This window comes from Nematostella vectensis, chromosome 11 (assembly GCF_932526225.1).
Source record: "Nematostella vectensis chromosome 11, jaNemVect1.1, whole genome shotgun sequence".
Taxonomy (NCBI): Eukaryota; Metazoa; Cnidaria; class Anthozoa; order Actiniaria; family Edwardsiidae; genus Nematostella; species Nematostella vectensis.
The window spans coordinates 8206256-8227869 of record NC_064044.1 but is presented as its reverse complement, the minus strand read 5'-3'; the positions used below and the strand labels follow the sequence as shown (position 1 = coordinate 8227869).

Sequence of the window (21614 nt, the reverse complement as noted above, 5' to 3'; positions counted from 1 at the left end):
AGTTAAAAGCTTGGCCGTGAGGGGCTGGGCTGGCGCGCTCAAAGGGTCCTGGGCCTCCTGCACATGCGAGCCGCCATTTTGTTGAACAAAAAAATATCCTTTCCTCAAGAACTCTTCTTCATTTCTAAGGCTTTACCCCAAAGATGGGCGATAGCGACGAAGAATACGACAGAAGAAGAGCCAGAGATAAGTTTCGAAGAGAAAGAAGTGATTATAACGAACGGAGAAGAGAAAGAGAAGAGAGAAACTCTCGCCGTGACGACTGGCCAGACCGACGCCGTGATCAGCAAGGGTCGTGGGATAGAGGTAGAAGAGGAGGCGGCGATTACCGAGATTTCGATCGTGGAAGGCGAGATAGTGGCGGAAGGCACCATGAATTGAGTCCTCCTATACCAAAGCGCCTGAGAAGAGATTGGTAAAAAAAGAAATTAATATCTGTTTCACCCCTCCATCACGTGTGCGTGAAAAAAACGCGCACAACATGTGGAAGACAAACCTATCTTTGTGTAATATAAACACTTTACTTTGGCAAGATATGTATTATGCAGCGTTTTGAGAAAATATTTAATTTCAAAGTGTTTCACAGTAACTGAGGGGCATGCAGGAGTTTATGTCCTAATAATCCAACGATAGCACACTGTTGCTGTATAAAAAAACAAGACACTTGTAAAATTTGTGAAAGTGACAGCAGTGGTCTACATTTTCTGTTTGGTGTAGTTTTGCTAGTCAGTGTTTTCCTTTGAAAACCTTTTTTCACTAGCAAAGTATTCAGACAAAAGAATAGGAAGGAATCTCTGTCTACTTTGCTAATCATGATATTTTCACACACACTTCAGATATAGCATCTCTACTTATTTCTCTATTTCCTTCGCTAGTGTGTAACACCAGGCTCCCAATTTTCTGTCTTCTTTTACCACCCTTATAGTATATTTAGCATTCTGTGACATTCTGACGATTTAGTATCAATGTCTTTATCAACAGGGATGATCCGTACCATGGCGGTGGTGGTGACTTTGGTCCTTACGGGGGAGGCGGAGCTAATGCTGGCGGAATGCCGCATCACCCTGTTTGGAATCACCCTGGTGGTGACATGGGGCAAATGCAGATGGGACAAGATGCAAGACAAAGGTACAATAGTGTGATTTAGGGCCCAGGGCCAGGTTCCTAGAAAGCAGGTTAACGCTAACCCAGTGATGAATGCCCTTTTTACCCAATCAAATGTCAAGATAGCCGTATTTGTTCCTGGGTAAGCGCTAACCCAGTCCTTGGGAAATCATAAAGGTTTCAAGTACAAGATAATTATTATTTAGTTTGCAGTGGATAAAACTTAACAAATGCAACTGTTGTTAACTTTGAGCCCTGAAATTTGTTGTTTTGTTCCTAGATCTGATGGCCCCTCCTTGGAGACGCCCCCTGGTCCCGTCATGCAAACCTTGAAACAGTTCCTAGCAACACAAGACGACAACATTGACGACATGGAGGCCATCCGCAAATACCAGGCTTACAAACTGGACTTTAAAAAGACACAGCTGAATGATTTCTTCCAACAGCACAAAGATGAGGAATGGTAAGGTTGCTGTCTAAATTCTCTCATATGCTAAACAGCATATATGGTAGGTCCAGGGTTATGGAAGAACCTTCAGTGAACTAAGGAAAATACAAAAGATAACCTCTTGTAGTGTTTTGTTATGTAAAATGTTTGCTGGGGTATTTTTGTCTCTAATTCACATTGTTTACAAGGTGTGTTGTATTTGGAGTTTTCTCATATCATTTGTTATTAGTTGATGACTTTTTAATGTGTTGTGCATGGCATTTTAGATCTCCACAATGTTAGACTGGTTAAGTCTGCCGCTAACGTCACCCCTTCCATTCACAGCTGTCTGTCTGTAAACTATGCGAAGTGTGCTTGCAAGGAACATTGGTCGATTGCCATGCTGCAATTTTTTTATTACTTGTTGGTTGTGTTTATCAAGTCCAACCCAAGGCTAAGGCTAAAAGCCATGTGTTCCAAGAGTCATTCTCTCATCCCCAAGCAACTTTTTTTTCATTCACAACCTCTGCGCACAATGCAGTAGGTTATAGGCTCTTGCTTTTTGCTCTGATCTGAGCACACAACAGGCCAAAAGGCTGTGAGAAAATAAGTTAGAATAAAAGGGCATGCCATTTATAATCGCCTGTCTGGAGCCTCTAGCAAGTAAGTAAAAGCACAACTCGCAGGTGAATAGTGTTTGTGTTATAATCTGTATAAAAGCTTTATACTAACAGGTCTTCCTGGACATGCTTTAGGTTCCGCATGAGGTACCACCCTCGGGAAGCAGCCCAGCGGCAGAAGGAACTGCAGAGGTCTGTGCGTCGCAGGTTGAACTGTTTTCTTGAGCTGATGGAGATGGAGTTGAGCAAGGACCTCAGGCTGGAAGTGGATCACAGTGATGCTATTGTCAAGTTCCTTGATGCAGGTAGGAATTGGGAGGGGAAGACTAAATACTCAGTAAGCAATAAGAAATTGTTTTATTTCCAACTTGAAAAAATCTTGGTTCTTTTATGTATGTTTTTACTGACTGTGGTCCCTTGTTATTAACGTGCTGCTTTAAAGTCTGCTCATTTTGGTCTGCTTAAAGCAGACCAAAATGAGAGGAGTTGATTCCATGATCTGACCAAAGACAAAAAATTCCTTGTAATCCACATCTGCAAACATGTTTTCTGTGTGCTGTTAAATACTTACATAATCAGTTACACACAAAAATAGATGGATTTCTAGTTAAAGTGGTAAAAAAGTTTTAATAGCTTGTGAGTTGGATGGATAAGTCTGCAAAAAAAAAAAACCAGTGATTTGGGTCATTTTTAACGTATTGCATAATTGCCACATTTGTGAATTATATCACACAATTTGCAAGTTGGCCTGTACAAGCAACTTTTCAGGGGAAATGAGTTTAGAGTGCAGTATTTGTCCTCGTTGTGCTCAATAGACTGCTGTATGTTTACCAAATTGAAAACAAGATTTCTTTATTTAAAAGTTGTTATCAAGCTTGAAGGAGGGAGTGATGAGGACTTGGCAATCCTAGACAGGTCTCCCTCCCCCTCCCCTGACAGAAGGAGGCAACACTCTCAGTCCTCCCCCCACAGCGACAGAAAGAGAAGCAACCGTCATCACAGTGGATCACGTTCAAGGTCGAGGTCCCCTTCCCCCAAGAAGATTAGCAATGACGCTGCTGAATCCCTGCTTGAGCCCATCTCGCCCTCTTCGGTGCCCCTCCCAGATGACCTGCCCCCTGATGAGGGTGCAGGTGATGGTAAGGGGTTCGCTGCCCTTGAGCCTACAGTTGAACAGAAGGAGCTACAGCAACAAGCCCAGCACTACAAACAGCAGCAAATCGAAAATCAAAAGGTTTGAACTGATTTCAGAACTCCACCAGCCATTTTAGTAGTCCTGGTCTTTTCTGAACACCACAAGTCATTCTAGTAGTCCTGGTTAATTTTTTGATGCACCAAGCATTTGACAAATATACCTTCCATGGGTTGAAATGTCTGTCACTTTGGTGCTAAAGGTTTTTCTCTTATTCTCCATGTCTGCCCTCTTTGCAAAATCCAACTATTTCAATACACAATTTGTGAATCTTTGTGAGCAGATTGAGTGCATGTCTGGGTGTCAACATACCTTATTTCACTTATTTCCAGACTTGTGTGGTATGACAACGCCAGCATTTGTTTATCCATATGATGTTCTATCTGTTTATCTATCTCATCAAATGTGCAGAGTTTGTTTTGTGGCAGTGTCAATTTAGGGACTGTACCAAGGTGAGTGAACACAGTTATCAAGTATGACAATCTCTTTTTTCCTTCTGTTTCCCAGAACTCAGTCCAACCTGAACAGGGACCAGACCAGTCAGAAGAACCAAACTCAGCCTCTGACAAAAAGGGAGAGGAATCCAAAAAGAAGAGAAAGCGCCACCATCGGGAGCCTTATTACTTTGACAACCCTGAAGACGAGAGTGACAGCGATTCTGAGTCTGACTCAGAGTCCGAGCCTGCCCCGCCTGGGGAGGAGATGTCCCCTGCAGAAGTGAGAATAGATGAGGATTTGCGACCCCCTGGGGTTGAGGACCACCCACAAGGTATAGGATCTTGACAGTAAAAAGCTGATGTGCATGGTTGTCTCTAATCATGTAATAGCTAGTTTTATGCAGCACTTTTATGCTTTCCTCCATGTTTTGTATGACATCACTGATTTTAATTGATGGAAGTCTTTTTGCTGTAAGAGCTCCTCCTTCCATAACGATCTTTCTACTACATATCTTTCTCATACTTATTTTGTAAAAAAAAAAATTATGTACTTCATATTTTGTTAGCTTCTAGCCTGAATTGATGTTTGTTGTCCCTTGAATGTGATTTCCATAATGTTTCATCCTGTCCCTTGAAATGTAAGAAGGTTTCCTGCAAAGCATGTTGACACTAAACTCATCTAAATCACTGCGGAATTCAATCTGTCTTCCAATATCAACTCAAATCTGTAGTACAAGAGTTCCATACAAGGGTACAGTACCTTGATTACAACAGCCCCCCGTACAGTAGGTTTGTAAAATTTTTCTGCTTAATAGGAGGATGTAAAATTATGCTGTTATAAGGACGTCATATTTAAAAATGGTATAACTTTTAAATGTCAAAAAAAAAGAAAAGAAAACAACATTTACAATGGGAAGGACCCAAGTCATGTAATGCCCAAAATAAAGTGAATGTTTTGCCCCCCCCCCCCCCCCTTCTTTAAGAAATTCCAATTTTCCCCTCTGATTCAGAAAACAGCACATGACAGAACTCTAATTGAGTTGTTAATGTCTATAATTTAGGAACTGATTCAGCCTCCACCAGCACCCCCATGCAGTTACCCTCAAGCTCATCTACTGTCACCCCAACAACGACAACACCCCCACAGCAACCAAGACCAGACTCAGGTGATGCAGCTGTGGGCTCAAGTGAGACAGAGAGCAGTGAAGTCTCCAGCGGGAAACCCGAACAGAAAACAGACGGATCAGAAGATGGGGCAGTGGACTCAACGCAAAGCCCAGACTCCAAGCCTAACAAGCCAGACCAGTCCGAGGAGAGCATAAAGAAGGATAGATCCCCTATCAGCCCTGCCCAACAGGTGGAAAGTACGGATGGCAATGTTGGGGATGATGAAGTAAGCAGTGGTAAAGAAGGGGCAGTGAGCGCAGGCAATGACCAGGATGTGGAGATGGCACCTGCGACATCTAGTGATGCTGTGTCAAGTGACGTTGTGATGAAACCCATAGTGTCTGAGCAAGTATCTCCTCTACCATCTACTGCTACTGAAGATCAGGTTGGTAGTGTTATGCATTGTTATCATTGGCAATGTCAGAAGGGGGCAGTCTCCCCAAATAATTGGAACTTGAGTTGTACATGTATTGAAATTAAGAAATTTTTGCATTATTTTTTTTGGAATTTGTCTTCACTAGCTAAACCCTTGTTTACAACCCTGAACATCTTAACAACAACATTTTTTTTTTATTTTGTGTGTGCTGTGATACATCCAGCAGATGCAAGAGGTTGTTGACTCCAACAAGCTGGCAGAGAAGAAAGAGGTAACAGAGGAAGTCAGCCCTGTAAAGCCACTATCCACAAAAGAAAGCAAAGAAAATGCATTGGAGGAGAAGGAAAGGGATTCTGCCGAAGAGGAGGGCATGGCAAGCGAGGGGAAAGAGCTTGTACCCGCTGGGCCACGCCCGCTTCATAAGACATATTCACTTTTCATGAGGAACATCCCGCCAAGCATCTCAAAGGCTGACATAGCCGCAGTAAGTACATTGGGCACCTTATTTTCTTTCTACAGGGCGTGGTAAAAAAATTTCCATTGGTTCTAAGACAGGGCTTCTGGAATTACGCGGAAAAAAACTTAAAATTACGCGGGATTCTTTGCTAAATTACGCGGAAAATCAATCATTACGTGGGAGTTTGCAATACATTTTTCTTTAAAAATCAAAATTTTGCGGGATTCTTTACTGAATTACGTGCTAAATTACATGTAATATCAACTGTTACGCCCAAACTCGGCGTAAAAGCATGAAATAACTTGAAAAGGTTATTTTTTGTGCGAAGGTATCTTAGGCAAGTTTTCATTGGATCCTAGCCACCAGCCAATTAAAAAAGGTATTTTATTATTAGTCCTAGGCCTCCGCAGTTTAGCAAAGAACGCCTAGTCATTTTATTTTTTTTCGAAATTCAGTTCGAAGTATCGCTCTCTTACAAAGAATATATCTCTTTTTTACGAGAAATAGAGGTAAGAACCCTAAAAGAACACATCAGCTGTGCACTTAAATGTTTTGTCTTTCAAAATTTAGCCAAATTACGCGGGATTACGCGGAAATTTGTGGATTACGCGGAGAAAGCCAAATTACGTGCTTCCGCACAAGCACGTAATTCCAGAAGCCCTGCTAAGAGCGTGTATGTGCAGGCCATATATTCCTACTTATCTCTGTACTTCATCATGAGCGCAGTAACCATTTCTGGGTGCTAGTCAAACAAAGAGGGAAAAATTCAAGTTTCATGCATCCTAACAAAAGTAATTTGATTCATTTAGAATTGGGCCTTATAATGAAAAACCATGACCTTGGTCTAGAGTATCTTCGAGGCCTTGGCTGCAGTTTTTCATATCAATATTTAGATGTGGAATATGCAGTAACTAGCAAGACTGCAAGCAATTTAAAAAAAATGCTCTGAAAGGACCCTTTTTGTCTAAAAAATAGGGGCTAATGTGGTGCTTTTTCAAATTCCTTTCCCTTTTCTACCATTTAGATGCTAAACGCATCTGTATACTTATTATCTTTATAATCACAAAAACATTGATTGACACATGGAGCCAAAGTTTTTATTTATTTCCTGTCACAACACTACTGCATCCAACATGACGGAAAACATGACGTGACGAGTCAAATAAGCCCATTTCACATCAAATAAGGCAGAGAATTTCTCTGAGTACTTAGTAACTTATAGCAAACAAAATATCAAGTGCGACTTTTTTTAAATTGATGCGACTTTTTGTAAAGTGTCATTGAAATTTATGCTTTTCGTCCCTGAGCTCATACATAGGGTATGATGATCAATGAAAAATTTTCTTAAAAAGCCAAAATCTGGTTATGTGCACTTCGGCCTCACGTTATTTGTGTTTTGAAAATCAGTCCGTAACACAAGGAACCTATAGCCATTGTAAGAATTTGTGTCTTCTCTCTCTATCTGGAATTGCGTGGTTTCCATGTTTTTCCGTCAAGTCACTGCATCCACAAGAGGTGGAAAAGTCAGCACCACCAACTCCATTTCTGAATGTAATGCTTTGGTTTTATAGGCATGCAAACGATTCCCTGGGTTTCTGCGTGTTGCACTTTCAGACCCAAGTCCTGATAGAAGGTACTGTACATCCAAAAAGCCAGAACTTCATACAGTAGACCATCTTTTATGACAACACTTTATACAGATGTCCCAAATTAGGCCTTATTCATATGTGCCCCTGCCAGGCCGAATCTAATTGTCTATTTTTATCAACACAAATACATTGGGCCCAACGTTGATTTAGACGTCACACTAAATAAGTTGTGTGCTCAATAGATTGTGAGGAGTAAAAGTTGATTTGATGCAGAGTTTCTATTGCACGAAATAAAGCATGGCATTTGATTCGGCACATCAGAAGCTCAACGTTTGAATCAGTGACAGCAAGCAAGCAAGACTGGTGCAGCTGTGATTACTGTAGTGCTGTGCCAAACTCAATTCTGCCGCACCAAACTTAATTGATTCAGACATTGAACTCTTCGTGTACCGAATCAAAACAAGATTTGGCATGGCAGTGGAGCAGCATGTGAACCGGGCCTTACTTACATTGGAAACAGTTTAAAAAGTGAATTTCTGGTAGTACAGTAGTTGCTTTATTTTAATAAATTTAACTAATTGTATAAAACATTGCATGAAGATTTTACAGGCGAGGGTGGATCACATTTGACAGAAGTGTTGATATCAAACAGATCAACTGGGATTTCAACAACATCAGAGTAAGTGTGGAAACTAGAGTAAACACATTTAAGGATCAAACCAAGCATCTCTGTTATACAGTGTAGTATAAGCTTAAATTTTAATGTTACCTTATTCTTAAACTAGATAAAGGAGGCCGAGTTAAACCCTGTCATCAACCGTGATCTATCACGCCGCATTCGACCAGTGAACGGCATCACCCAAGCCAAGCAGGTTGTTCGTGAGAGTATTAAGCTAGCTGCTGATCTTATTCGAGTCTTAGACAAGAAGTCAGCTGTGTATGAGAAAGATCAGGAGAAGCAGGAGGAACAAAATGGAAAAGAGAAGGAAACTGCCGAGGTAAGCCACTTTTTTTTATTAACATGAGAAGCAGAGGTTAGCAGCTTATATCCCAGCTGGGGTTTCAGATGATTTTTTATTAGAAATTAGAAATTTGAGAGAAGGCCTGGGCAATTTTTTTCCTCCATTCTATTTTCTTCGCTGAGAGCCTTGCCTATTTTTTATATCAAAAATTGCTGTTTTTTCCCTACTTTTCACACAAAATTGCTTAATCGCTTTTCATAATCTCCTTTGCAGTTCCGCAAGAGCAAAGTTTTTCTGTCTCTGCTTCTGTTTCTGCACAGTCGGCTCAAGTTCTGGCTTGCTCTGCCAAACACTTGATGATTAACTAACCTGTGCAAAATCAACCCTTGTTTTGCAACCCATGGCCTTGACATAATCTTTTCCATGTTACTGAATTACAAGGGACATTTACTGCACCTCCATTAATATACCTAAAATTGAGACTGTTTTTTTTTTAGTTTTAATCTCAGTAGTAGGGACTGCCTAATGTGACTGTTGTCTTTCTTTCCAACAGAAGAAAGAAGAAGGGGAGGAAGGGGAAGAAAAACCTGCTGAAGAAAAAGAACCACCTTTGAACATCCCCAATGAGAACCCCATCCTGGCATCCCTATCTGAAGATGTCGCTGAGGAGGAGGGTGGCGAAGAGATGGAGCTGCTTGGTAAAGGATCACCTCCTGCTGACGGTGATGGCGACAAGTCTGAGGTGGACTTCACCCAGGACCCCACCTTACTGCGGGTGCTGGATAGGATGCTGCTGTACCTCCGTGTGGTGCACTCAATGGATTACTATAACTGCGGCGATTACCCACATGAAGATGAGATGCCTAATAGGTGTGGGATCATGCATGTACGTGGGCCTGTCCCTGAGAAGGCTACACTAGCTGAAGGTAAGGAAATGAGGTTGATGTGCCTAATAGGCAAGGCATGATGTAAGGACATGAGGGCGAGATGCCTAATAGGTGTTATGACATCATGCATGTATTTGAGCCTTTGCCTGAGAAGCCGAAGGTAAGGACATGAGAAAGAGATGCCTAATTGGTATGGCATCATGCATATACAGCACATGAGTTTGCCCTTGAGAAGGCTTCACTAGCTGATGGTAAGGAATCAAGCTAGTAAAGCTAGCGAATATCTGACTGGGTATGCATATGCATACTCAATTTTGTTTTATTTGAACAGACCTTCCAGTTGAATAAGGTGGTTCTTTAAACCAATAGAATCCCCTTAGTTGAAGATCCTGTCACTAGGTGCAAATCCCCCCTCCCATTCCTTAGACTTTTCCGCACAGTCAGCTCAAGTTTTGGCTTTCTCTGCCAATGACTTGATTATTAACTAACCTGTGCAAAATCAACCCTTGTTTTGCAACCCACTGCCTTGACATCTTTGCCGTGTTACTAAATTACAAGCGACATTACATTCTCCCCCCACAGCCATTCTTGTATCGTTACACTCTGTGGTGCTGGAGTCCCTGTGCCCTCCATGCCCTCCATGCTCTAATGTCGCCCAGTGTCACAAGTTCAAAATGGTTGCAAAGGAGACTAGGGACGTGAGAGAGTCTCTATGTTTGTGTTGACCTTGGTATTATTCAGTTATGAAGGTTCTTATCAGGCTGCTCCTTTCACAGCTCATGAATGGCAAAAGAACACAAAGCAGAAGCTAGAGCTGTTCCTTCAGGAGAAAGAGACTGTTCCTGATGAAGAGATTCTCAAACTTGGAAAGAAAGATCCGGAATCATATCCTTACTTTTACCTTTCTTTAGGGCTGTGCTTTTTATACCTAGTTCTTCTTAGTAGCAGCAAGGAAAGAGCAACCTTTTTCTAGTAATGTGAATATAAACTTTATAGTAGGCAGTGGAGATTGATAAGTAGGGGGTGGAAGTGATTTTATGTTTTTAGTTCAATCAAAACTTAATTCACAATAAAAAAAAAGTAGCAGGCGCTTGGTGGAAAATAGCTGGCGCTTCTGCCGGCCGCCGGGGCCTAATGAAGCCCCTGAAGATGATCCACCCTTTACTTTGATGCCTAAGTTTCTTAAATGAATTTTTTGGCTTTGGACTTGTGGTTACATTTCATTTGGTATACAGGTCAGGATATTAAGAGTACACATTATCGCCCTTAACCATTTCCACTGAGATCGAAAAATTTGTTGAGGCTAACACCCAGGAGCTTGCCAAGGATAAATGGCTTTGTCCGCTGAGTGGCAAGAAATTTAGAGGCCCCGAATTTGTGAGAAAACACATCTTCAACAAGCATGCTGACCAAGTTGAAGAAGTTAGAATGGAGGTATGTACTGCCACACTGCTTGGCTAGTAATGTTTATGTCAATCACATAGTCCTAGCATTCTTACTGGTTTTCTTTACAAGACTGAACGCACCTCGTATCAGATAGGGTTCTCCTCCAATCCTTATTGGTTTACTTCACATATCTGTCTAGGTGACTATGGTGGAGCATTGTACTGTAATATTTTTGGACAGCTTAAATCTTGCACAGTCGGCTCAAGTTCTGGATTGCTCTGCCAATGACTTGATTATTAACTAACCTGTGCAAAATCAACCCTTGTTTTGCAACCCACTGCCTTGACATAATCTTGGCCGTGTTACTTAATTACAAGGGACATTTATTGCTTATGAAATACTTACCTACTAAAATTTTGATCTCTTTGAAAAACAAAAAAAACTTTCTCTTCTGTTTATTGTATTTACTTGTACAAGCACTTTTGTTCTCTATTATATGTTGAAATCTGTTTTGTTTTACTGACTTGGTTTGATTTTTTCTCTTCAGGTGGAATTCTTTAACAGATTTATTGCTGATCCAAAGAGGCCTGCAAACCCGGAACCTTCTGCCCAGAACAAACAGAACTCCCAACCTCCCATGGGTCAGATGTTCGGCCAGCAGCATGGTGGGCAAGGCATGATGGGATGGGGGCCCAGACCTCCTATGATGATGAACTACGGTAAGTACACAGGGAGACCATTAGGTTTAGTAGCATTATGGCCATAGGATCATAATGGAGTAAGTACGCAGCTGCTTTTTCTCCTATTATCTTTGTTCTACAAAGGAGTTCTTTTGTTTCTATTCTTCTCGTTCTTTGCGTGCGTATATTTTTCATTTGCCCAATCAAATTGCAGCTTGTAAGAGCTGCGTACTGACCCTCATAATGAAAACCATGAGGCTTCCACAAGAATATAAAATTTCACTGCGCTGGCTTGATATGCAAGCAAAGCCTGTATAAAAACTGAAGTGGTAGCCCGGTTTGAGACAGATATCCTGCATGCAAGAATCCCCTGGATCTTACAATACAACAACACAAACAATTGTGTGTACTAATGGTCTTGCACGTAAACAGCTCGCATTTAACCACAATATAAAGCCATGGCAACAAAATGATTAAAGATATTTCAATAAAAGAACAGCAATAACGTCAAGCAAGTCAGCTTGGCCACCTTAAAGAAAGGCAATCAAGCCGCCCCTTTATACGAAAAGCGCCACCATGTCAAGCGTGTAACTGATCTACTCTCTTTCAAATGATATTGTCAATAAAGTATCAAACTTTAATCGTGAATGGTTATAATAAAGTTTCCTTTCGAAGAGATCGTTGTACTTTCGTTTGAAGTTATCTGTCAGGCAGATCGTTGTACTTTGGTTTGAAGTTATCTGTCAGGCAGATCGTTGTACTTTTGTTTGAAGTTATCTGTCAGGCAGATCGTTGTACTTTTGTTTGAAGTTATCTGTCAGGCAGATCGTTGTACTTTTGTTTGAAGTTATCTGTCAGGCAGATCTTTGTACTTTTGTTTGAAGTTATCTGTCAGGCAGATCGTTGTACTTTCGTTTGAAGTTATCTGTCAGGCAGATCGTTGTACTTTTGTTTGAAGTTATCTGTCGGGCAGATCGTTGTACTTTTGTTTGAAGTTATCTGTCGGGCAGATCGTTGTACTTTCGTTTGAAGTTATCTGTCGGGCAGATCGTTGTACTTTTGTTTGAAGTTATCTGTCGGACAGATCGTTGTACTTTTGTTTGAAGTTATCTGTCGGGCAGACCGTTGTACTTTTGTTTGAAGTTATCTGTCGGGCAGATCGTTGTACTTTTGTTTGAAGTTATCTGTCAGGCAGATCGTTGTACTTTTGTTTGAAGTTATCTGTCGGGCAGATCGTTGTACTTTTGTTTGAAGTTATCTGTCGGGCAGATCGTTGTACTTTTGTTTGAAGTTATCTGTCAGGCAGATCGTTGTACTTTTGTTTGAAGTTATCTGTCGGGCAGATCGTTGTACTTTTGTTTGAAGTTATCTGTCAGGCAGATCGTTGTACTTTTGTTTGAAGTTATCTGTCGGGCAGATCGTTGTACTTTCGTTTGAAGTTATCTGCCTGACAGAGTTTCTCTTTCCAGGTCCTCGTGCACCGTTCACACCACAGTCCTACGGAGGAGGGTTTGGACATGACGGCTACGGGGGACGCGGAGGCCACACCTTCCCCCCAAAACCCAGACGGTAAGTTTGCTAGCAACAGTACTGTACCATTTTTACAGTAGGCTTTATATGTACAATTGACAGCAGTAATGGTACATCTACTAAAGGATCGTCCGTGCACACGGCGAATGTCAGTCAACAAATGGCAGTTCAGCAACTGTACGGGGCTAATGGGTATAGAGTAATCTGGTGAAAAAAAGGGATAGTTTTTTAGCTATTCGAGGATCATGCACTAATTGCTCTCGATGGATAGTGTTATAGTTTCAACCACATCCTCATACATTCTATTGGAATATGATGAGACCAAATGTATATCTTTTCGCAATAGAATACACCAAAAATTGGAATTCGACTCTGGTTTTTGGTGTATTGTATTCATTGTTCTGTTTTGATTATTTTCGCAATAGAATTTGCATTTGATAATTGTCATCCGCGTTTGCGCAACGGTTTTTTTAAAATAGGTAACGAGAACGCAACCGCAGGCCAAAGCTTTCAACGGGTCAAATTTTGATAAGGGACCCTTAGATCAAGTGCTCTTTGAGTCTCAATACAAACAACTACGTGAGAACTAAAGGTCGTGTAACGTGTGGCATTTTTTCCTGTAGCTTGTAATGCAGCAATGACAGGTTGCAAAGAGATTTAAAGCCGCATTGTCACCAGTTTACTTCCGGAGGTCCGACGGAAACCTCAACCGTTAAAAGACAAAAGAATCTATTAGAATCCGAGTTATTTAACAGGCCATCCGCTCTAAATTATCAATCACATCCTCAAAGAAACTTCCAATAGACACACTGCTTTCAATATTGTTAGGTAATCGACCGGAAGTAAACTGGACAATGCGGCTTTAACACAGGGCATTTTTTCCCAAAATGTTGCGAACACCAATTCAACCTTTCTTGCAACTTGCAAAGCAACTAAACCTCGCCTTGTGTGGCATGGCCTTGTGGCCTGAAGGCTACAGCTTTAAGTGAAACCCCTTGACTGTATGTATCTAACCTTGTTAAATTGTCTGTGTCTGTGATTCCAGCGTTGTGGCGCGCGCGTAATTACACGTTTGAGCAAAGCTTTGTGTTACAGATTTGGCTATGCAGCCGGACGCAATAGGCAACAGGAGAGGTCAGTTATACACACTTCCCCACCCCTCCCCCTGCACTTACACGCCCTCTTGTGCTCTGACCGCCTTCTTATAGCAGTATGCACCTAAACCTCGATTTAACGTAAATGAGCGTTGATCAGAGTCCATAAGAGTTCAACTCTTTCGAGATGTCACGGGGTTGCAATCAAAAGGTTTTTGAGAGTTATTGAGACGGCCTTTCCTACGCATGCGTGTAACCACTCCCAATCTCATTTCAGGGGATTCAATCGAGATCCGCGGCAGATCGTTACATATCGCGACCTGGATGCCCCAGATGACGGCCCCGACCTTTTCTAGACACGCTCCACCTAGATTTTGTTAGCAATTAACTTCAGAGGAGGCGTAGAATGAGCCAGGAAAGTGGGATTTCTCGTTAGGAGAAGAAAGAGAAGGAAATTTTTCAGAGAGAAGCAAAGGCACGAGAAATGGGATTCCTCTGTTAGGGGAGAATTGAGAAGGGGATTTCCCTGTTAGGGGGGAACCGAGAAAAGGATTCCCCTGTAAAGGGAGAATTGAGAGAGGATTCCCGTAAGAGAATAAGAGATAAGAAAGGGGGAATCCCGGAGAGAAGCAGATATTTGAGAAGGGAAATCCGTGAGAAGGCGATGCCCCTACTTTTAGTACCCCAGTTACTATATTAGAAAATACACTCTAGTCTGTGTGTGGAAGGCTCTTTTGCAGATTGCATCTAACCCATCTTTGCCTTTAGTTATAAAGTTTATGTCTAGGGGTGTATAAAGTAAGCTTCCTTCTGTCCATAGTTGTATAAATATATTTTCGTTTTGCCACAAAGTGTACAATCGTATAGGAAATAGTGTTTCCTTTGGAGCGTTCTTCCTTGTAGCAGAATCCTCGTTATCAGTTGTATAGGTTTTTTAGTTAAACTATTGCCTTTTTTATTCCAATCGTGTCACTGTCGTTAAATTTGATAGTAACGTTTTGTGCAGGCAAATAAACGTAATGAAACAACAAACATGTAACCTCTGAAGCCTGATTTGTTACACCTCGCGCTTAAATAGACGCAATTTTAAAAATTACCCAAAAAACCCTGGGAACGTGGTTGGGGTCATCTTGGCGGTCAATTTCAAAATGGCCTCGGGTCGCAATTTTGTTATCTTAGGAAAATAGCAAGTGTGAAAAATCTATTTTCATCGGCTGATTTTAGGGTGGCAATACAGTATTTGAATTGAATTTTGTAAATGCAGTATGAAGCTTTGTTTTTAGATTGTTTTAAGATTTATTTCGAATTTCATCACAGTAAAATGTCTCCAATACTGAATGAAAACAGTTATAAGTGTGGCTGAATAAGGTTCTCAAATAGATCGTTAGCAAGCAGCCCCGCACCCAGGTTGGCCAAGGGGGATGCGCAGTCATAGGTATGATATGGAAAAAGCATAGTATTTGAAGATTCCTTAATAAAGAAATGACCCACGTTTTGGCCGCCAAGGGGGGGGGGGGGGGAGGGGGGTGCATGCACACTGAACACTCCCTTTGTGTACGAGCATGTAACTACTGGCCAAAGAATAGGAAATGACATAACCTTGGGCTTTCTTTACAGCCTTTAATACCTCACTCGGCTCCCCATAACCTCTGCTCGGACAGATGATCGATTAAAGACACTCAAGCTTTATTATTATTATTAATAGTATTATTATTTATGGCTTACTAGTTAAAAACTATAACATTTTACTAAATACTGGATGTCTTTACTAAATAGTTACAAAATCATTATACTAAATACAAATAAATATAAACTTGATCCGCGGAAAGAAGCAAGATCCACTGGCAAGAAGCTAAAATATATTTAATACTAAATTGTCAGAGTATTGGAGATTGGGCCTTCTTTGGTGAACGTGGAAAAGTTAAACCCATCGGAAACCGGACCAAGAAGTCATTTTCGTATAAATTCGTGTGACGGCATTACAGTACCTAAACTACAAGAATGACTTTAGGTAATGACCTGATAGATATGCTCGGAGATACTTGCGGACACTACTTAAGGTTTTCGAGGCCAAAAAAAACAATGCATCCTCGAGCATGCTCTATAGGCTACCCAGAAATTTGTTAAAGCAGCCAAAGCCAGGTTCCCAATGCATTAGTATCCACGCCTTCAACTCATTAGTACCCAGTCCCTAAAACTCGTCTTCGTCAACAACGCTGTCGTCAGGCGAGTCGGCCCCGACCTCCTCGTAATCCTTCTCAAGGGCTGCCAGATCCTCACGAGCCTCGGAGAACTCTCCTTCCTCCATACCCTCACCCACATACCAGTGCACAAAGGCCCGCTTGGCGTACATCAGATCAAACTTGTGATCCAGACGAGCCCAGGCCTCGGCGATGGCTGTGGTGTTGCTCAACATGCACACGGCACGCTGCACCTTGGCCAGGTCACCGCCAGGGACAACAGTAGGTGGCTGGTAGTTGATGCCGACCTGTATGCCGGAGTAAAAGGTCTTAGCTGATTTTTTTTTGTTTATCAGAGATGTTTGGATGGCACTGAAATGCCGTTCAGCAGGTTCATTAATTTTAAAAACATTGTATTGGCGTCGCATGTTAAAACATTGTATTGGTGGCCACGGTAGCGCACGTCGCATGGTAAAACATTGTCTTGGTGGTCACGGTAGTGCGCGGCGCATGGTGAAACATTGTATTGGTGGCCAAGGTAGTGCGCGTCGCATGGTAAAACCTTGTCTTGGTGGTCACGGTAATGCGCGTCGCATGGTGAAACATTGTATTGGTGGCCACGATAGCGCGCGTCGCATGGTAAAACTTTGTAAAGGTGGCCACGGTAGCGTGCGTCGCATGGTAAAACTTTGTATTGGTGGCCACGGTAGCGCGCGTCGCACAGTTACTTGTCCTATTTAGGTACCTTAAATCCAGTTGGACACCAGTCAACGAACTGAATGGTCCTCTTCATCTTGATAGCAGCGATTGCCGAGTTCACATCCTTGGGGACCACATCACCCCTGTACAACAGACAGCAAGCCATGTACTTGCCGTACCTAGGGTCACACTTCACCATCTGATTGGACGGCTCAAAGCACGCGCTTGTGATCTCTGCTACACTCATATTCTCGTGGTACGCCTTGTCGGCCCCGATCACGGGCGCGTATGTCGCCAGCGGAAAATGGATCCGGGGGTAAGGGACCAAATTGGTCTGGAACTCTGTCAAGTCGACATTTAAGGCGCCGTCAAATCGTAGAGAGGCTGTGACGGACGACACGATCTGACCAATCAGACGGTTCAGGTTGGTGTAGGTGGGTCTCTCGATATCCAGGTTGCGGCGGCAGATGTCGTAGATGGCCTCGTTGTCCACCATGAAGGCGCAGTCAGAGTGCTCCAGAGTGGTGTGGGTGGTCAGGATGGAGTTGTAGGGCTCAACCACTGCAGTTGAGATCTGGGGAGCTGGGTACACGGCAAACTCCAGTTTTGATCGCTTGCCGTAGTCTACTGAGAGACGCTCCATCAATAGCGAGGAGAATCCAGATCCCGTGCCACCACCGAATGAGTGGAAAACCAGGAATCCTTGGAGACCTGTGCACTGATCAGCCTGAAAAAAGAACAAAAGTTGTAGTTAATAGATAGTAATACATTATGATTTGGTAAGTATTTCTGATTGTGACGATTATAATGATCTCGGTGGTGATAGCAAAGTACGAAAATCCATATTTACGCACCTTTACGCATGTGCCGCGTAAAGGCTGATTAACGTTTACGCATCTTTACGTTCTGCGTATAGATCGCGTAAGGCGTGATAAAAAATTACGCAGCTTTACGTCCTGCGTAAAGATCGCGTAAAGAGTGATAAACATTTACGCTTCTTTACGTTCTGTCGTCGTAACGCAATCTTTACGCAGGCGTAAATTTGGCTTTTCGTGTTGTGTAATGAATGTATGTGTCACTTAAGCCCACATAAGGAGACCACATTGGAAGTGGACTGTGATCGTGATGGTGATAATAGAAATGGCGGCCATAAGTATAACTGCAGGTGCGTAAGGGGGTTTCGCAGGGTGTAAGTGTACCCCTCCCAGGCCATCAGCAATTGGGCCCTTTTTATTGAAGGTTCGTCAAATACTATATCCTTTTTCCATATTATGCCTATAGCTGCCCACCACTATTCAGCGAATCCTGGGTTATGCGCTTGAATTGTGATGGTGATAATAATGGTATGGCTGTAATGCTAAGGGTAAGCCGAGCGCCTCTCCCCTTTTTTCAGACATTTGGCTTAAAATAACAAGAATATACGGGAAAACAATACGTCCGCCCCCCTCCCCCCTTTCTTGAAACTTTTGCTTCGACCCCCCTTTTTTAACTTCTGGTGGATCCGCCCCTGATGCTAATATCAGAAGTGATGTTAAAGAATGATCGTGGTCATGATGATAGCAAAAAAGGTGTACCCCATATCACCATTGCATCGATGACCCAGTTCTAATGAAGTGTTTGGCAGAGAACCAGCTCACCAATTTCCTTATCTTGTCTAGGACAACGTCTATGAGTTCTTTGCCGACAGTGTAGTGCCCGCGAGCATAGTTGTTAGCGGCATCCTCCTTGCCGGTGACCATCTGTTCTGGATGGAAGAGCTGACGGTAGGTCCCAGTCCTAATCTCGTCTGAAAGAGACGAATAAAAACGTTGCACGAAAAAAAATGCATTTGTGTCGCGCGATACGGGCTTTATTGTAACTCTGGTTAAACTGGAAACCTAAAAATTGTAGCAAAATTCATAGAGCTCTCAAATTGCATGGATAAATTTGCTAGCAGTGGTCCGTAGAGTCACTGCAAATTTGGGGATTGTTCCCACGTGAAAAAGGGACTATTAAGGATCGATAAAATCAGCGCTGAACCAATACCAACCAAAGGATGCAACTTTGTCAATGATGTGGCGTCTTATATTGAAAATTACCCAGAAGGCCTGGGGGGTAAGGTTGCATCCTTTACCTATGACCGTGGGCTCAAGATCAACAAAAACAGCTCTCGGGACGTGTTTCCCTGAGGCCGTCTCGCTGAAGAAGGTGCTGAACGAGTCATCACATCTGTCCGCTGATTGGTCACTTGGCATGTGTCCGTCTGGCTGTATTCCGTGCTCAAGACAATACAGCTCCCAGCATGCATTGCCAATCTGCACTCCCGCCTGGCCCACGTGAATAGAGAGGCACTCGCGCTGAAACAGAAGACCATCACACAGCCGTTTTATGCTCCCACAAAATACACAGCATCCATGCATTCACATCAGAATTTTGTTACAAAATAACTAAGATTTAGTGGTATATTAGATTGGACAGGAAGTTATTGCTATTACTATTGCTATTGCTATTGTTATTCAATAACAATAACAAGTTGTTATTATTATTTTATTAAATTAGTTTTTTTATAAATTGATAAATATCTTACTTAATATGGCGCAATCTTTTATGGTAAATATCATCGAGCGCATATTCTAAAATGGTTTTAAATTTGAGCTTTCTTTACAAAGATACTACTTATTTGCAATACTGAATGATATAACATTTAAGTTTATAAAGGTGAGTCTTGATCAGACGTTTTAAATTCAACATATGAATTTGCATTTTTTATTATTGTTGTTATTATTTTTTATTTTTTATTTTTATTTTACAGGAAGCTCATATAATCCTTTGGGCGTGGCATAGACAAAGGCCTGATAAAGTCTATGGGTCATAACGTACAGGTCTGCCAGGGACGGATTTAGAAAATAAAAGGAGCATATTAAAGCACGGCCGACCCTCAGTGGGAATGCATTGATCGAACCTCATAAAAATAAAATTTGGAGTGAAACCAAGCAACGTGTATCGGAGCCGCAAGTATGAAACCAGCGTGAGGCAAAAATATGCATTGATTAGTCATTCTCTATCTCGGATTATCAACAGGTTGCGCAGCAAATTAATCTTAGATGTTAGTCTACTCCAAACAAAAGATATCACGCAAAGAGCAAAACATGGAGAACCGTTGATATCAATTGACACATCCAGTTTTAAAAGAAATAAATGTTGAGATTGGAGCTATTTCGCGAGCTTTTACTTTTTTACATACAGAGATGTATTAAGAATTTTATTTCAACCAACAAAAAGTGGTTCATTTATTATTGAAGGATAATCAAACTTTAGCTTTTGCTTGTATCTTCTGTAGATTCTAGCTTTTATTATCTCTAGGTAAATAGGTAATGTTTTAGGTGCAAAGTGTCTCATAGGAGAATTAATTTGATACATCGGGTTTGCTTTGGGGGAATTTTATCACACCTGTCAAATATGATTTTTTTTTAGAAAATAAAGTACGGATATTCAGAAATACAATTGTACTCAATGATTTTAAAATTCATTTTACTTTTCTTTATTAATTTTAAATTCAGAATAACAAAGACATCTTGCCGTGGCTTGTATATTTTTAATATCGCCATTTTCAGTATCCCATGATAACGTGTGCATGTGCGCTGATTTTCACCCGCATTATTTTGATTCTTGATGCATTATTCACTATATTTTGAAATTCAAAACCTCGCTTTAGCGTGATTTTAAGGCCGCTGCCAAACCGAAAGCGACGGGATGTCTTCGTCCGGGGTTCAAATCAAACGCTTGCCAATTACTCTAAACGTTGTCATTCGGGATTGCATAACAAATCCATTTAATACTGTTGATATTTCCATTTTGCTTTGAATATTTTTTCTAGTGAAATAAAGTATTTATAGCTTTCTCTGGAGAGAGCTTAATTGGGGAAGGAACCAGTTTCGAGAATATTTTAATTGCATTATTTAGAGCGTTTTGCAAAACCGGGGAGACACATTGTGGTGTGGCTTTCCACATGATATCACAAGTTTGAGCGCGCATTGCATTATGATAAATAAAAAACAGGTTTTTTTTCATTTTACAACCAAGCATGTCACGCAACTTTACATATTTCACATTCACTTTTAGCTGATGAAAATACAATTCGAAAAAAAGGATATTAAAATGAAAAATGTATTCTATTGAATCTAGCGCTAGTACTAGTAAATATGGGGAATAATGTCTTCATTGAATTAATATCAAGCTGATGTCTATCATATAGATCAAATTTATCAAGTAGAAATCTGAAGCAAATGCTAAAAGCAAACAACAAATTATTAAGTTGAATATGCCGTATATAGCCCTACAATGAATAAGGTTAAAAGGATTTGGTCTAAAAATAACTGAAATATTGGCAGCATTTTAGGGCAAGTTAGAAGAAAATCTCCCCTGCTTAAGTTGGATCATACAAGTTACAACAGCGCTCTCACATCACGAGAAAATCACCCTGCATTAAGCATCAATTAAAGTGACCTTTAAATATCCACATCAATCACTTCACCCAATCAAAATGGTAAGCAAAGAAACAGTGTTGAAACCCATAGCCTTAGAAGATCTTAGAGCATTCTTACCATGGTCTGAATTGAGCAGTTTAAAGGATGGATCTCGGCGAGTCTTGAAGTACCACGAGCTACGCTGTAACTTCCTCCAAGCTGCAGTGACCACCCTTTGGTGAAACCGCCCGCTAAATACTGATCGAAAGTGACGTCATAGTTTCTAGCCAATCAGCGGTAGGATCGGATTTTGAAAGCACGTGATAAGCCTAGCGTGTAGACTGAATGAGATGTATTTTTAATATTTTTGTTGTGATAAGCG

The 21614-nt window shown here is 41.4% G+C and overlaps 2 protein-coding genes across 6 annotated transcripts; one reads left to right on the top strand and one right to left on the bottom strand.

The window, feature by feature from the left end:
- Positions 1-32: 32 nt before the first annotated feature.
- Positions 33-14940, top strand: LOC5518437 (serrate RNA effector molecule homolog). Of its 5 annotated transcripts, none has more exons than XM_032363080.2 (18): positions 34-415; positions 982-1128; positions 1385-1567; positions 2287-2456; positions 3015-3385; positions 3851-4112; positions 4842-5332; positions 5550-5807; positions 7352-7413; positions 7970-8048; positions 8155-8367; positions 8885-9257; positions 9995-10103; positions 10499-10652; positions 11152-11323; positions 12754-12853; positions 13910-13948; positions 14186-14940. In XM_032363080.2, exons 1-18 carry the CDS (start codon positions 144-146, stop codon positions 14262-14264), a joined length of 3534 nt encoding a protein of 1177 aa, XP_032218971.2. In that variant the 5' UTR covers positions 34-143; the 3' UTR covers positions 14265-14940. The 5 variants fall into 5 exon arrangements, with proteins under 5 accessions (XP_032218973.2, XP_032218971.2, XP_032218970.2 ...); XM_032363079.2 differs by having other exon boundaries at positions 5547-5807; XM_032363081.2 differs by lacking the exon at positions 13910-13948 and having other exon boundaries at positions 5547-5807.
- Positions 14941-15594: 654 nt separating this feature from the next.
- LOC5518438 (tubulin alpha-1 chain) lies at positions 15595-21471 on the bottom strand. The gene is made up of 5 exons (XM_001638345.3): positions 21371-21471; positions 18901-19123; positions 18425-18573; positions 16834-17514; positions 15595-16396 (listed from the first exon to the last, which is right to left on the bottom strand). The coding sequence occupies exons 1-5, from the start codon at positions 21371-21373 to the stop codon at positions 16100-16102; spliced, it is 1353 nt and encodes a 450-aa protein (XP_001638395.1). The 5' UTR covers positions 21374-21471; the 3' UTR covers positions 15595-16099.
- Between the last annotated feature and the right edge of the window lie 143 nt (positions 21472-21614).

What these genes read in the sequence shown, in the direction of transcription:
- LOC5518437 (XM_032363079.2), top strand. Translation starts at nt 144, where the DNA reads ATGGGCGATAGCGACGAAGAATACGACAGAAGAAGAGCCAGAGATAAG. An exon ending in GGTTGAGGACCACCCACAAG is followed by an intron (nt 4,113 to 4,841) that starts GTATAGGATCTT and finishes TCTATAATTTAG; the next exon opens with GAACTGATTCAGCCTCCACC. An exon ending in GGGATTTCAACAACATCAGA is followed by an intron (nt 8,049 to 8,154) that starts GTAAGTGTGGAA and finishes TTCTTAAACTAG; the next exon opens with ATAAAGGAGGCCGAGTTAAA.
- LOC5518438 (XM_001638345.3), bottom strand. An exon ending in TCTTGAGCCCACGGTCATAG is followed by an intron (nt 18,574 to 18,900) that starts GTAAAGGATGCA and finishes CGTCTCTTTCAG; the next exon opens with ACGAGATTAGGACTGGGACC. An exon ending in TAGACAAGATAAGGAAATTG is followed by an intron (nt 17,515 to 18,424) that starts GTGAGCTGGTTC and finishes TTCTTTTTTCAG; the next exon opens with GCTGATCAGTGCACAGGTCT.